Here is a 13622-nt window from a genome sequence, read left to right as displayed (position 1 = left end):
CGGGTTGTAGATAGAGGACCTGGCATGAAGGTGTTTCAGCAGTTTCAGCAGTATATTAGGGCGCCAACGGGTGTCAACTGCATAATTTAACCTCGGCTCCGGCTATGACCGATCAGGGCAAGATAAACAGTCACGTGGATATATTGGGTCAATTCATTTAGCACGGTCCAATGGGTTTGCGAAAAGTTGATTTGCGGTGGAGCGAGCATAAGAAGCTTTGAAATGGTTATTCCCCTTCCTTGAAGTGAAGAACCAATCATGCTCTCGAGCACAGACAATGCATTGTCTCACGCCCCCGGCATGTAACCGGTAGTTGACCGTAAGGGAGAATTCGGACAAGAATGCGAGGGTAAACAGACGAACCTTGGAACCTTGGAACCTTGGACCGGGGAACCACAAGCGACTTATCTAAGGGTCCCTGTATCACTGTGGTAGTGCATTGTAAGTGCATTGTAGTGCACTCTGCAATCTCCGTTTGGAGGCCTCTGATTCGTACGGATTGTAGCGGCAGGGGCAACTTGGCCCGACTTGGCTTAGTTGCACGCAGCCAAGGACCCTTTAGGTGGGTAACCTTTTGCCGACTCTTTCAGGCGTATAGCAAAAAAATAAAAATATCAAAAAAGGAAAAACAGGGCCTGTGCAACTTGAATAATTCTCATGTTATTAGCTAGGAACATAAAACAATAACACTAGTGATATAACTCTCCACCTGGTATGCCAAATAGGGGGTTACCCTGGTAAAAATGGTAGTCCAGGGAAGTTCTTTCCAGTTTGGTTCCAAAACCAAAATAAACCTTGAAAATACCTTGGAATACCTTGGATACAAAGTACCTGCCCATTCTTTGTTTTTCTTCTCTTCTTCTGCTTCTTCTTCTTCTCTCTCCTCAAACTGCTCTTCTTTTCTCTTCTCCTTGTACACCAGCATATCTAATTTATTCATCATGCGTTCCTCAATTATCTTCCTTTCGGCTCTGGCTACATCCGTCATGGCTGGCAATTCCACTGACACTTACACCTTCCCCGCTGGCTTCAATATCGGTTTGGTCGACAGTGCCGACCGCAGTATGTACCCTGACAGTCCTTAAACATCAGAATGCTAATGAAGTAGGCTCCTACTGTTCCGCCCAGCGCAACACCTGTCCTGATATTTGCCAGCAGCAAGGCACCAAACTCAACTCGTGTGACCCGGTACGTTGCTCTGTATCGCATCTGTATGACCAGGAGATTAACGGTTTGAACAGAGCACCCTGAAGTTCGGCTGTGTCTGCAGCGATGATTCCGTCCCCGACGTGACCCCCTACTCGCAGACCGTTCCTTTCTTCGTCTGCCAGGCCACTTATATCCAGTGCATCGCCTCGCACCCCGACGATGTCGAGGGTCAACGCGCCTGCAAGCAGGCCGCTGACTGTGGCAGCAAGAACGCAAGTGAGGTGACCACCACCGCTTCTTCAACCATGTCTTCGACCACTCTGGCCATGGCCACTGCGACCGAGTCTTCCAGCTCCCAGACTTCCTCCGTTGCTCCTGCAAGCACTACCACCAACGCTGCTGTCGCTCTGGGTGACCTGACTCAGTACTCCACTGGTCTGATGGCTGGTCTCATGTTCGTTGCTGCACGCATGGTCCTGTAAAGGAACCATTTTCACTCGGTCTTTGGGCAGTTAATCACCCCTTGATGGTTTGGGTCGCATAGCGCCCTCTTTGTTGCATCCCTTAACTCATCGCGATGCCATTTGCTCTTTTTTCTTCAAGACATTCGATTCCCCTCTGATTAGTCTTGACCCATTATGATTGTCCACATGTCTATGAACGTGGCGCCTGTCCTTTCTTGTTTTGCTTTGGGTTGGAGTTCCTTTTTTATCTGCGCAGGTGACGATTTCGCGCATGAACTATTCGATTAAAAGTAATACCACCAATTATTTCAGACCCATTGGCCAGAAAAATCAGCGTAGTGAAGATTGTAGTATAAATACTAAATATTTCACCTAAATAAAAGATTCGAAATGAAGTCGTAAAGTAGAAAACAAAGATCAGTCGAGATGTTTCAACTGTGGTGTTCCTCTCGCCAAGACTTTTTTTGGCACACACTGAAATTTCTCAACTTATCGATAGACTCCACCATCAAGAACTTCTTCTCTCTTCCTCTCCTTTTCTCACATCCAACATCATGCCCGCCCCTACCAATACCCTCCTCATTGAGGGTTCCTTCTCCGAGCTCGCCGACGAGTTTGCCCAGTACATCGATGCCCTCCGCAAAGAGGGTAGCCTCCAGTCCGAGATCGCCCCGCTCCTCGAACCTCTCCGCCAGCAGGAACAGTCTGAAGGCGAGGCCGACCTTAAGCAGCGCGATGAAGTCCTGAAGAAGCTCGTGTCCTCTGCGACCGCTCTGAACAGTGCCCCCGAGAAGGGTAAGTGGGCGAAAAGTGTCGAATGATCTGCAGATAGTCGGAATCTGCCTGCACTTAGATCTTTGATGGACAAAAACTAACATAGATTTACAAAAATGCAGAGATCACCTCCGCCTACAACCTCCTGGTCCACCTCGTTCACCAGTCTTCCGACGCCGACGTGTTCCTTCCTCGCATCTGCACCTATCTCGCTAAGCCCATCACCACCTCGCCTCAGTTCGGCCCTACGCTCGCCATCTCTATTCTCACCACCATTTTCAACACTCTGTCTACCAACGATTCGAGCCGGTACCACGTTCTCCTCGCTGTTGTGGCCGTGATCCGCCAGTCTGGATCTGGAGTTGCCTTTGAAGCCCTCAGGCCCCAGCTCACTTCGCAGCTCCCCACATGGCTCGCAGCCTGGGAGTTGGACAGCGATGATACCCGGAAGTTGCACGTCGCTATTGCCGAGGCCTCCACCGCTGCCGGTGATGAGGATTTGGCCCAGACTCACATCTTGCAAGCGCTCGAGACCATCGACCCTGCCGACGTCAGTAAGCCCGAGGGCCGTGAGTTGGCTGTGCGCGCACTCGCTACCGCTCTGCGTCGCTCCACCGTCTTCGACTTCACTCCCTTGACCGCATCAGACGCCGTGCAGGCCCTGCGCTCCAGCGACAGCACCCTCTTCGAGCTGCTCGAGATCTTCACCTCGGACACCCTCGACGCCTACGAGGCCTTCGTCGCTGCCACCCCGCTCGCTTCCATCTCTGGCGGCGTGCTCGCCGAGTCCGCCGATGCCCTGCAGACCAAGATGCGTCTCCTCACTCTCACCTCGCTGGCATCTTCCACCCCTTCGCGCTCGCTCCCCTACGCCACTATCGCCTCTGCTCTGGGCGTCCCGGCCTCCGATGTCGAGATGTGGGTCATCGACACCATTCGTGCTGGCCTCGTCGAGGGCAGACTGTCCCAGTTGAAGTCTGAGTTCCTTGTGCACCGCGCCACCTACCGCGTCTTCGGTGAGAAGCAGTGGTCCGAGGTCCAAGGCCGCCTGATGGTCTGGCGCCGTTCCCTCGAGAGCGTTCTGAGCGTGATCCGCTCCGAGCGTGAGCGTTTTGCCCGCGAGGGTATCCAGGCCGCGGCTGACCAAGAAGCCAACGCCAACCGCAACGGTAACGGTGACCGCCGACGCATTCAACCCGCGCAGCCCCAGGCGCGTGAGGTTGAGGCTAGTGCCGAATAGATGTGTCCTTTTTTTTATGAATGGAAAAGTTCACACACAAAAATCTTTCAGTTAATAGAGGGGAAATCTCGCTGTCTTTTCCTCATGCATTTCTTTTTCCCTGGCCAATTTGTAGGGTGGGATTTTTACTGCCCCCGTTGGATGTTTGGGACCCCACGAGTCATGTCATGTCAATCTTAGTCTTGTTTATGTTTTCCGGAGGGATGACTTTTCTTTTGTTCTATTTTTTATTCCGGCTTAAAGAATATTATATTTCTTTAAACTGATCATGGTTCATATCCGTAGTCAACTGACAACTTCGTTGGTTTCAGGGGGCCAAGCATCCATCTAAACAAAAGGCTCAAGTTTAAAAATGCTTAAATTCTTCTATACTCTATTTTCATAGTCGAGCAAGGAAACCACACAACTCTCCCCCTAAATTGAACCCCGACACTATCTATATACATCGATACAAACACAAGAACCCCGCTTAACGAGGGTGCAAACCACGAGCCTCAATACCAGCCCTAACCTGCTCATAGACCTGCTCAACAGAGCTATCAGCCTTAACCGAAACAACCTTATCCTTCTTCTGGAAATCATCAACAACAGGCATAGAAGTCTCAACAAAAGTATGGAAGCGCTTGCGAATAGAGGCCGCATTATCATCATCACGACCACTGGTCTCACCACGCTTGAGCAATCTAGTCTCCATAACATCCTCAGGACAATCGAGGAACAACACAAGCTCGGAGGGACAAACAGTCTCCTCGAAGAAAACAGCCTGGTCGAGCTTGCGCGGGAACCCGTCGATCAAGAACCGGGCCTTGGTACCAGCCGGAGGCGGCGAAGTCGCCAGTGAGTCGGCCATCGCATTCGACAGAAGCGCAACGGTCACTTCCATAGGCACGATCTTGCCCTCGCGGATGTACTCGCGGATCAGCTCGCCGTACTGGCTGCCTTCGCGGACTTGTTCGGCGCGCAGGAGGTCGCCGGCGGAGAGGTGGACAAAGCCATAGTCTTTGACGAGGTTCGCGGATTGAGTGCCCTTTCCGCTGCCTGGGCCGCCGAGGAAGAAGACGACTGTTACGTCGTTTGTGGAGAAGCGGGGGGTGGCCATTGTGGGTGGTTGGTTGTGTTTGTGGTTGTGTTTGTGGTTGGGAGGTTAAGGGAGGTGAGGTGAAGTTAAAGGGGGTTTAAGATTGGGTTTGGAGTCGAGAGTGTTTGTGGAGTGGTGTGTCGGTGTGCGTGTGGAGGGGCAGCACTTGACTTGAAACGGACGTTAGTTGGCTTTTTTTTTGTACGGGCTAGGCCTTGAACGGACTTACTTCAAGCTAGTTTGGGCGTGAAGTGCGGACGCCGGTGCGGGACTTGACGAGGTAGACGTAGGCGCCGGAGCTGATGGCAGTTATGAGGATGATGGGGATGATTGGGAAATTGGAGCGGCTGGATTGAGGGGCGGAGGGTGCGCGTGGCGGCGAAGATCTCGGAGGGTTCGAATACAGACGGTGGGGTACCTGGGTCGATCGGGTGAATTTCTGGCTGGTGAGGACTAGAGGCTTGGAGCGGACTCCGGAGAATTGACGGGCTAGAGAGAACATAGAGAAAGAGAGAGGCTTGTGGTTGTTTGGAGAGGGAAAAAAAAAAGGAGTTGGGATCGCCGAAACCGGATTAGCTGCTGATCTGTATACCTCGATGCGGTTGTGTACAACTTGCATGTGTACGCCTCAGCCTCAGCTTCAGTGGTGAGTGGTATTAGGTAAGATTAATAACAGCGGCTTCATACCTAGGTATACATTTATAGCCAATAGAAATGCTGGAAATGTATATTAAGATTGACCACAGTTTCTTCCACGGCCAAGGCGTCATCCTTCACGCACCTTGCGTACTAGAAGCCCGAGCTTCCATAGACACCTAGGTGATATAGGATTATCGGATTTTTTTTTAGAATAATAACTAAGTTCAATCCAGATAGTATTGCCTATCTACGTTATGAGAGCCTGAATCAAAGGGAAAGGGCGAATAGCCATGAACGGCAATACCAATGGTCACCTTCATATATGTCGCCTTGCTAGAACAACATAAGATCTCATGCTTGTCCGTTTATAGCCTTCTTAGATTCAAAGAAGCTCTTTGTGCCAGGCTGCTTAAAAAGCTTTGCGCGTGAACAAAATATGCAATCACACATGATATATATATTTGAACTTGTAAGCGTTATATGAAATACTACCCGGCAAGGGCCACCTTACTAAGTTTTGAATATAGACCAACTCATTTTATGGGGAGATTTAGACTAAGTGGACACCGAGGTGAAGATTTCGAGACTAGAGGAACATGATTTGTTTATTGATGGGATTGCAAGACTAGAGCTGGAGAATCATATAACTATGGGTATTACATGCGAGACCAAAGAAGCTTCGGAATTGAACTAGACGCAGGTCAAATTCCTAATTAAGAAACCTGCTACATAGAAGTCTACATGTTGTACAATGGAGGAACAAGTTGAATTTGAATTAGATTGAATCAGAACAGAGCAAGGGGCCAACTGCGTGAAACTCAGACCTGAAATCATTCTAGGGTTATACCTTGGTACTAGTATATATGTAACACCAAAGCTTCAGCTTTTGCATAGAACAATAATCTGATACTTATAGTTCCAGGCTGTTTGCTATTGTTACCCTAGGTAGAGGGGGTTGATTCTAGGTGGTACTATGTCTTGCAGTTCCAACTTTTAGGCCACCCAATTTTTAGGCTCCAGGGTAGTATCCCTTCATTTAAGATATCGTAAACCTGTGTAGTCTTAGTGGTATACCATAATTATTATTGATATACGGTGGAACGGCTGTGCCAAACCAGGCTCAAGAAATACGCCGAGGTACGTGGCCAGGGTTCACCGCGTATGTACGTATGCACTTGGTAGTTAACATTGATAATGAGAATTTGCGAGTGTGCCAATTTTATGTGATTTTGTTGTATATCTAAACATGAGCTCAGCAAACTAAGTTCTTAGATATTCACTATAGATTGGCCAAGTTTGACGTCGACCGTTTTGCGAGACTCGGAGGTAGAAATTAGTATATTGGGGAATACTTTCAAGTTTTGAGATTCACACTAAGAATGTCGCCTCCAGGAAATTTGGATGCTGTGATTGTGTATTGATTGCCAACTCTATAGTTCGGAAAGCAGCCGAGTCCTGTATTTGAGATTGTCAACACCTATGATCAACAAGTATTTCTCTTCTATCTACTATTATTGGCAGTTTCCAAGGTCAAGCGGGCATAATTATCCAGACGGTGTTTGATGAAGTCCACGACGTCCTCATTGTACTTCCATATGTAAGTGTGGTGTGCTGCATTGTGGTCTTCTGGGTATGGTGAGCAGCATTGGGAAACACCGTAATCACAATAGCTGTGTATTGAGCTAGCAAATGGTTCACACAAGGCTGAGTTCATGCGGGGGAGGAGCTGATTCATTCGCTTTAGATTATAATTCCGCACTTGATTCTGGAGTTGGTGTACCCACGCCTATACCCAGTGCGCAATTACCCAGATTCCACGGCATGCCAGGAATGTATGTTTCATCACCATACGCAATCGCAGCTATAACTAGATATTTGATTAGATTCGTGTTTTCTGACATGTGCCTCGAAATCACGTACTAGTCGAGTTGTAGAACCGCGCAAGAGGGGCGACGAAGAATAATCCAATCTCACTAGTTCCACACAGAGAATCCATCATGAGAACTGCTCCCTGGGTGGTAATAAACTTTAGCATTTTGCGTGCTTGATTGCCGTATTAGGAGGACAGAATATCACATGTGGGTTTGGTATTGGCGCACCATTGAATATCCCACTACCACAATCTTAGTTTGTGGGCAACTTTCGCTGTACTCCTGCACAAACTGTTGCATCAGAACTGCACCGTCGTGAACCGTGTGTAGTTTGGCAGAGTTAGTTAAGACGTTTTCATGATCGTAGGGTAAGCCGAGGGTTGTCGAGCCGGGGATCTGCTTCAGGATCAGGTCTGAAAGAGTGCTCAGCACATTCAGATCATCGCCCCCGCCTTCCCCCCTGGCGATAATGGCATGAACGCCCGTCGCGCATTCATCTTTTGATACAGTCTGCGCATGGGTCTGGGTTAACACCAAGGTGGCAGTTAACAGTGCCCAAACGATCTTCACGATCACGTCACACATTTTGTAAAATTTGAAGCCACGCTCGAGTTCCGAGAGTCATTGATAATTTCTCGAAGAGATAGCGCCACAATTTGAACTTCCCCGTGTGTTGTTTCTTCCTTATAACTTCGGTGTCGAATGAGGAAATGCCCGACTTTGTTGACGGTTGCTTTATTAACCCTCCGAGCCTACATAGTACCGTTACTTCAGGGGGCTGGCTAGGCCGCGGTATGATGAAGTGTTCATATGTGATTGGAATTGTTTCGAATTCTAATTGCAGATGATAATATGAATGATATCCATCTTGGCCATTTCTCGTACATATTCGGGTTAGAGTATGGTGCTATAGCTCAGCTTAATCGTTGTCCAAACCTTAAGCCTATCATCTCGGCTGGATATTAGAGCTAGGGGTTTGATCTCGAGCTCTATCAGCCAGAGCTTCCAGAATTTCGAGAACGGTAGTACACCCGAGGAACTATACCGATGGGTTGAGAGAGTGAAATCGCAGTAGGCAAGTTTCCAATTGCGACATGAGCTGTTTTGGAGAGAATGTTATCGCTCAGAGAAGCTACAATAACAGCTGGTGGGTAGCACACCATCCCAACTGGGCGATACCCGGGATCGGCTTCACTCCATTAAGGGGACAAGAGGCAACGCTAGATAACTATATATATCAAGGCTAAAAGTCTAACTATCATGCAGAATACGGACTTTTGGAATCTGGAACCCCCCAGGTCCGGATTTGTGTATTCTTCGACGGGCCTTACATTGTGACACCGCGCACAGAAGGGCTTTGTGCTTCCCATGAATCACCGCCCTGTGTTACGCTTGATACGCTCTGTGGATTAAGTCTCGCACGGCATTCCCCAACTCTGTTATGACCGGACCGGACCGAGGAATCGTGTGGCCCCGTCCAGTGTCGAACATCGCTGCAGTGTCAGGATCACAAATGTTGAATAAGGCTAGTGCGCCGTACCGGTAAGGGTCTGTGTTAAAGATACATAGTGAGTATATCGTTTGAACGGGGACAATATATATCAAATTACCATCTGCACCAAGCACATGAAGCGTCGGAATGTCCAGAGTATAGTCGCTCTCATCTGCCAGGACCACGTCCTCCTCAGGGGAGAGAGGGGGCCAGCCGGTGAAGAAAACCGCGCATTTGATGCGACGAGTACGGCCAGTCTCCTGAGATTTTCTATTCTCATCCAGGATGAGACTCGCAGCCATCGTAGCACCCTCACTATATCCGAGGATGCCTTCGATATCGGGATTCTTCTCCAGTATATCATAGAGGTACTCCATGACTTGATGATGATTGTTCCAATGGCCATCCCAGTCCTTGCCCAAAGCTCTCATTATGTCCTCGGGAGACGAACCATGCGGAGATTTTCGAACACGAGAGATCATAGAGTCCTCTGCTGCTCCTCCATCCTCCAACCACCGGTAATGCGGCCCGATACCAAAATATTCCGCGAACCCTAGGAGATTATGGAAATCAGATTGTTCGGTCCAGTGTTTGAGCTCGGGAGGACAGTACCTGCCGGTGGAGACACAGGAACAGGACCGTTGATATAGTGGAACGAAGCGAAACCATCCATGGCCATCTGCTTCACCAGCGGATCTGCAATATTGTCAATGAATCCTCATTTCGAGTCCTCAAATCCAAATAATACTTGCCAAGCTGAATATTAATATTCTGCGATAAAGAAGTTAGTATTGATGTTTATGATAGTGTCTCCCATCACCTACGTCGATGTTGCCAATGGCGCCATGAAGACATAAGAACCTCATCTTGTATCAACCTGCAACAATCTAAAGGGGGAATATATAATCAGAGCCTATATACTCAAAGAACAAGGGGAACAGGCAACGAGCAAATATAGACATCAAGATATACTAGGAACTAAATTACCGCTCGGGCTGTACAAGTGGAAAGCACGGGATATTCCGCCGAACATCAACTTCCCAACTACAAACAATTGCTATGTCGAATAATGTGGGACGGTACAACATTTCAATCAAGTTCACCAATTCGGGAATAACCACCGATCACCCAATGCTAGCAGAGCATCGATGGCCCGGAGCAGAGACAGCTTCATTGAGCTGTACACCCCCAAAATGACCCGCATCAGACGAGTTGGGGTGAGGTATTTGCAACACTATATAATACACCATAGCCACCCAGGTAGTCGGTTCCCCCGATTTCCCCGATGTTTATGTGGCCCCCTTAGATCCTTTAGACTCGCGTTACAATTGCACCTTCTGCACTTTTCACTATGGCAAGCATGAACGGTGCTGGTTCTGAAGGTGCGTCTTATGGTGAACAGGGAACGCCCCAACCTATCGCCATCATTGGGTATGCCTGCCGGCTGCCAGGGCAAGTTACATCTCCCAGTGACCTATGGGAACTATGTACCCGAGCTCGAAGTGGCTGGTCACCCATCCCCAAAGACCGCATCTCTGTCGAAGCATTCCACCACCCTAACCCGTCCAAGGTTGGTTCCTTCAACCCAACGGGAGGCTACTTCCTTGACGAGGACATTGCACACTTTGATGCTCCCTTCTTCAACCTCACCGTCCAAGAAGCTACGTCCATGGACCCTCAACAGCGCTTGCTGCTGGAGTGCACATATGAAGCTTTGGAGAGTGCTGGCATTCCCAAAGAGAGTCTTGCCCGCCGGAAAGTGGGCGTCTTTGCCGGTGGTACTTTCTGTGATTACGAGCCCAATAACCTCCGTGATATCGAGACTATTCCCATGCACCAAGCTACAGGCTGTGCGGCCGCACTGAAATCCAACCGTATTTCATACTTCTTCGATCTACGAGGGCCCAGTATTACAGTGGACACGGCTTGTTCTTCTTCGCTTGTTGCACTCCACTATGCAGTACAGAGCTTGCGAAACGGGGAGTCCCAGGAAGCCCTTGTTGCTGGTTGTCACCTTAACCTTGTACCAGATACCTGGGTTTCTATGTCTCTGTCGCAGTAAGCATTTCCATGTCCTCCAAGCCAAGCTCGGGACCGTACCATCTGATAGTATGGAATTATATAGGTTGTTCAATGATGAGGGTAAAGCCTTCTCCTTCGACGAGAGAGCCACATCCGGTTTCGCGCGAGGCGAGGGCTCTGGTGTCATAATTCTGAAACCCCTCTATGCCGCATTGCGCGACAAAGATCCCGTCAGGGCTGTTATTGTGAATTCAGGAGTCAATCAAGATGGACGAACACAGGGAATTACGCTGCCAAATGCCCAGGCCCAGGAAGAGCTAATCCGGCGGGTCTACGAAGAGGCCAACCTTAACCCAGACGAATGCGGGTTTGTAGAAATGCATGGAACTGGAACAAAGGCCGGCGATCCAACCGAAGCTGCAGCAGTCCATGCAGCACTTGGAAGAAATCGGACTCCGAGAAACCCGCTTTACATTGGATCAGTCAAATCCAACATTGGGCACTTGGAGGGCGCCAGTGGTATAATTGCCATCATCAAAGCAGCGATGATGCTTGATAGAGAGTTGATGCTTCCGAACGCCGAGTTCAAGAAAGCGAATCCTAATATTCCTATGAGCGATTGGAATATGAAAGTTTTAACGACGACGCGGCCCTGGCCTTCTCGCAAGAAATACATTAGCGTGTCAAATTACGGGTTTGGAGGAACCAATGCACATGCCGTTCTTAAAAAGGCACCACTATCATCCAAAGCTCCAGATGAAGCTGCTGGGGACATTGACATGGACCCAAAACGCAAGCTGTTCTTGATCTCTGCCAATGACAAGGAGTCTCTACGCACTAGGATGAAAGACTTCGGTATCTACTTCGAACAACATCCCGAAGTTTTTGAAAAGACCTTATTCGGCAACGTTGCTTACACTCTAGGCAATAAGATGTCCCAACTCTCATACCGAGTTGGCGTGTCTGCTACCTCGCTAGATGACCTTGGAATCCGTCTTGCTCAACTGAAGATCAACCCATCCCGGGTTCTAGGTGCCCCAATAGTTTCGTTTGTCTTCACTGGTCAAGGGGCTCAATGGGCACAGATGGGTGTTCCTCTTATGCATGAATACCCTGTCTACGAGTTAGCCATCAAACGAGCCGATCGATGCCTACGAGATCTCGGCGCTGAGTTCTCCCTTATTGAAGAGTTGGAAAAGGACGCCACCTCTGAGATTGACTCCCCTCATCTGAGTCAACCTGCCTGCACAGCTCTTCAGATTGCATTAGTCAATCTCCTGGAATCTTGGGGGATCTGTCCTGATTCAGTCGTTGGCCATAGTTCTGGAGAAATTAGTGCAGCCTACGCTGCGGGGATTTATGACTTGGAGGGAGCTATGGCTTTGGCTTACTGGCGTGGACAAATGACCTCCTTACTCAAATCTTCGTTCCCGTCCCTCAAGGGCACCATGATTGCCGTTGGCGCCAGTCGCGAGGCTATTCAGCCTATGTTGAAGGCCCTATCTAGTTACTCCACCGTCGCTTGCGTGAACAGTCCTTCTAGCGTGACCGTGTCGGGGGACGTGTTCGCAATTGATGAACTCGAAAAGATTCTCCAAGACAAGCAAATTTTCAACCGAAAATTGAAGATTGACGTTGCCTACCATTCCGACCATATGAAGAAGGTTGCCGACGCTTACCTGGCTGCGATTGAGAATATCCAGCACTTCCCATCGGCAACAGCCTCGTTCTTTTCTTCTGTTTTTGGGCGCCTCGCGAAACCTTCCGAGCTTGGTCTAGAATACTGGATTGCGAACTTAACATCACCGGTGTTGTTCTCTGACGCTCTTAGTAAGATTGTGTCGGACAATGAAAAACGACCGAGCCTTCTTGTTGAAATTGGTCCACACTCTACATTGAAGGGCCCTATCATGGATACCATAAAGAGCTTGGGTACCACCGTCTCAAAGATTAGATATACACCGACTATTGTTCGTAAAGTGGATGTAGCTGAGTCGGTCTTAGATGCCGCCGCTGCTGCCTACGTGAGAGGTGCTACACTCAATATGACAGGGGTGAATTTCCCCAAGACCAGTGCGGCAAACCGTTGGTTCCTAAGTAACTTGCCTCGCTACCCTTGGCAGCATGGAAGTCGGTACTGGCACGTTGCCCGTATTCCACAGAAGCATGCGTTCAGAGATCGTGCCAGAAACGATGTGTTGGGAGTATTGGCAAATTACTCAAATGATCTGGAGCCAACATGGAGGAATATAATCCGCTTAGATGAGATTCCCTACCTCCGGGACCACAAGATGCAGGGGATGGTCGTTTACCCCATGGCAGGCTATGTACATTTGATGAATGCTTACTTTATATAAGTTATGCTTACTGATTGTGCAATAGTTGGTGATGGCCATTGAGGCCGCTCGACGACGCGCGGAGCAAGCTGATATCCAGATCTCTCAATTTGAACTGAGGGAGGTCGTTGTGGGTTCGGCCCTTGTACTCAGTGATGACACAGATGCAGAGACCACCATTACTCTCCGTCCCTATGCTGAAGGTACTCGTGGATCATCCGATCTTTGGGATGAGTTCCGTGTCTGCTCATGGACCTCAAAACGAGGATGGACAGAGCACTGTACTGGTCAGGTGCGGGTTCGCTCCGATCCAAAACAACAGGCGGCTACGATCTCGAGCTCGTTCGAGACTCAAACCAGCTACATGGAAGCTCAAATTGCCCGAATTCAGGAATCGGCTACTAATTACGTCGATATGTCCCATATGTACAAGGTTCTTAATGATCTAGGAGCCGGGTATGGTCCTATATTCCAGGATATTGATAACTGCTACTCCAGTCCTCACCACTCGTTTGGCGATCTGCACGTTAGAGATACTCGCAGCGTCATGCCGAAGG

The 13622-nt window shown here is 49.1% G+C and overlaps 7 protein-coding genes across 7 annotated transcripts; 3 read left to right on the top strand and 4 right to left on the bottom strand.

Annotated features, from left to right (window-relative positions):
* Positions 1-941: 941 nt before the first annotated feature.
* N7471_005889 (uncharacterized protein) lies at positions 942-1631 on the top strand (the record flags this gene model as incomplete). Its single annotated transcript, XM_057278608.1, has 3 exons — positions 942-1062; positions 1109-1188; positions 1242-1631. The coding sequence occupies 3 exons, from the start codon at positions 942-944 to the stop codon at positions 1629-1631; spliced, it is 591 nt and encodes a 196-aa protein (XP_057138218.1).
* Positions 1632-2106: 475 nt separating this feature from the next.
* Positions 2107-3863, top strand: N7471_005888 (PCI domain protein). The gene is made up of 2 exons (XM_057278607.1): positions 2107-2408; positions 2510-3863. Exons 1-2 carry the CDS (start codon positions 2168-2170, stop codon positions 3625-3627), a joined length of 1359 nt encoding a protein of 452 aa, XP_057138217.1. The 5' UTR covers positions 2107-2167; the 3' UTR covers positions 3628-3863.
* Positions 3864-4096: 233 nt separating this feature from the next.
* ura6 (uridylate kinase ura6) lies at positions 4097-4726 on the bottom strand (the record flags this gene model as incomplete). The annotated part of the gene is made up of 1 exon (XM_057278606.1): positions 4097-4726. The coding sequence occupies one exon, from the start codon at positions 4724-4726 to the stop codon at positions 4097-4099; it is 630 nt and encodes a 209-aa protein (XP_057138216.1).
* A 214-nt stretch (positions 4727-4940) lies between these two features.
* Positions 4941-5207, bottom strand: N7471_005886 (uncharacterized protein; the record flags this gene model as incomplete). Its single annotated transcript, XM_057278605.1, has 1 exon — positions 4941-5207. One exon carries the CDS (start codon positions 5205-5207, stop codon positions 4941-4943), a length of 267 nt encoding a protein of 88 aa, XP_057138215.1.
* A 1667-nt stretch (positions 5208-6874) lies between these two features.
* N7471_005885 (uncharacterized protein) lies at positions 6875-7800 on the bottom strand (the record flags this gene model as incomplete). Its single annotated transcript, XM_057278604.1, has 4 exons — positions 6875-7014; positions 7152-7211; positions 7265-7355; positions 7444-7800. 4 exons carry the CDS (start codon positions 7798-7800, stop codon positions 6875-6877), a joined length of 648 nt encoding a protein of 215 aa, XP_057138214.1.
* An 801-nt stretch (positions 7801-8601) lies between these two features.
* Positions 8602-9573, bottom strand: N7471_005884 (uncharacterized protein; the record flags this gene model as incomplete). Its single annotated transcript, XM_057278603.1, has 4 exons — positions 8602-8765; positions 8826-9260; positions 9320-9403; positions 9528-9573. The coding sequence occupies 4 exons, from the start codon at positions 9571-9573 to the stop codon at positions 8602-8604; spliced, it is 729 nt and encodes a 242-aa protein (XP_057138213.1).
* A 1935-nt stretch (positions 9574-11508) lies between these two features.
* On the top strand, positions 11509-13596 carry N7471_005883 (uncharacterized protein; the record flags this gene model as incomplete). The annotated part of the gene is made up of 3 exons (XM_057278602.1): positions 11509-13056; positions 13112-13498; positions 13564-13596. The coding sequence occupies 3 exons, from the start codon at positions 11509-11511 to the stop codon at positions 13594-13596; spliced, it is 1968 nt and encodes a 655-aa protein (XP_057138212.1).
* Between the last annotated feature and the right edge of the window lie 26 nt (positions 13597-13622).

Source organism: Penicillium samsonianum (assembly GCF_028829775.1).
Source record: "Penicillium samsonianum strain IBT 33392 chromosome Unknown utg000003l_segment0_segment0, whole genome shotgun sequence".
Lineage (NCBI taxonomy): Eukaryota > Fungi > Ascomycota > Eurotiomycetes > Eurotiales > Aspergillaceae > Penicillium > Penicillium samsonianum.
Note: the sequence above shows the minus strand (reverse complement) of the source record. Positions and strands in the feature narration are given on the sequence as shown.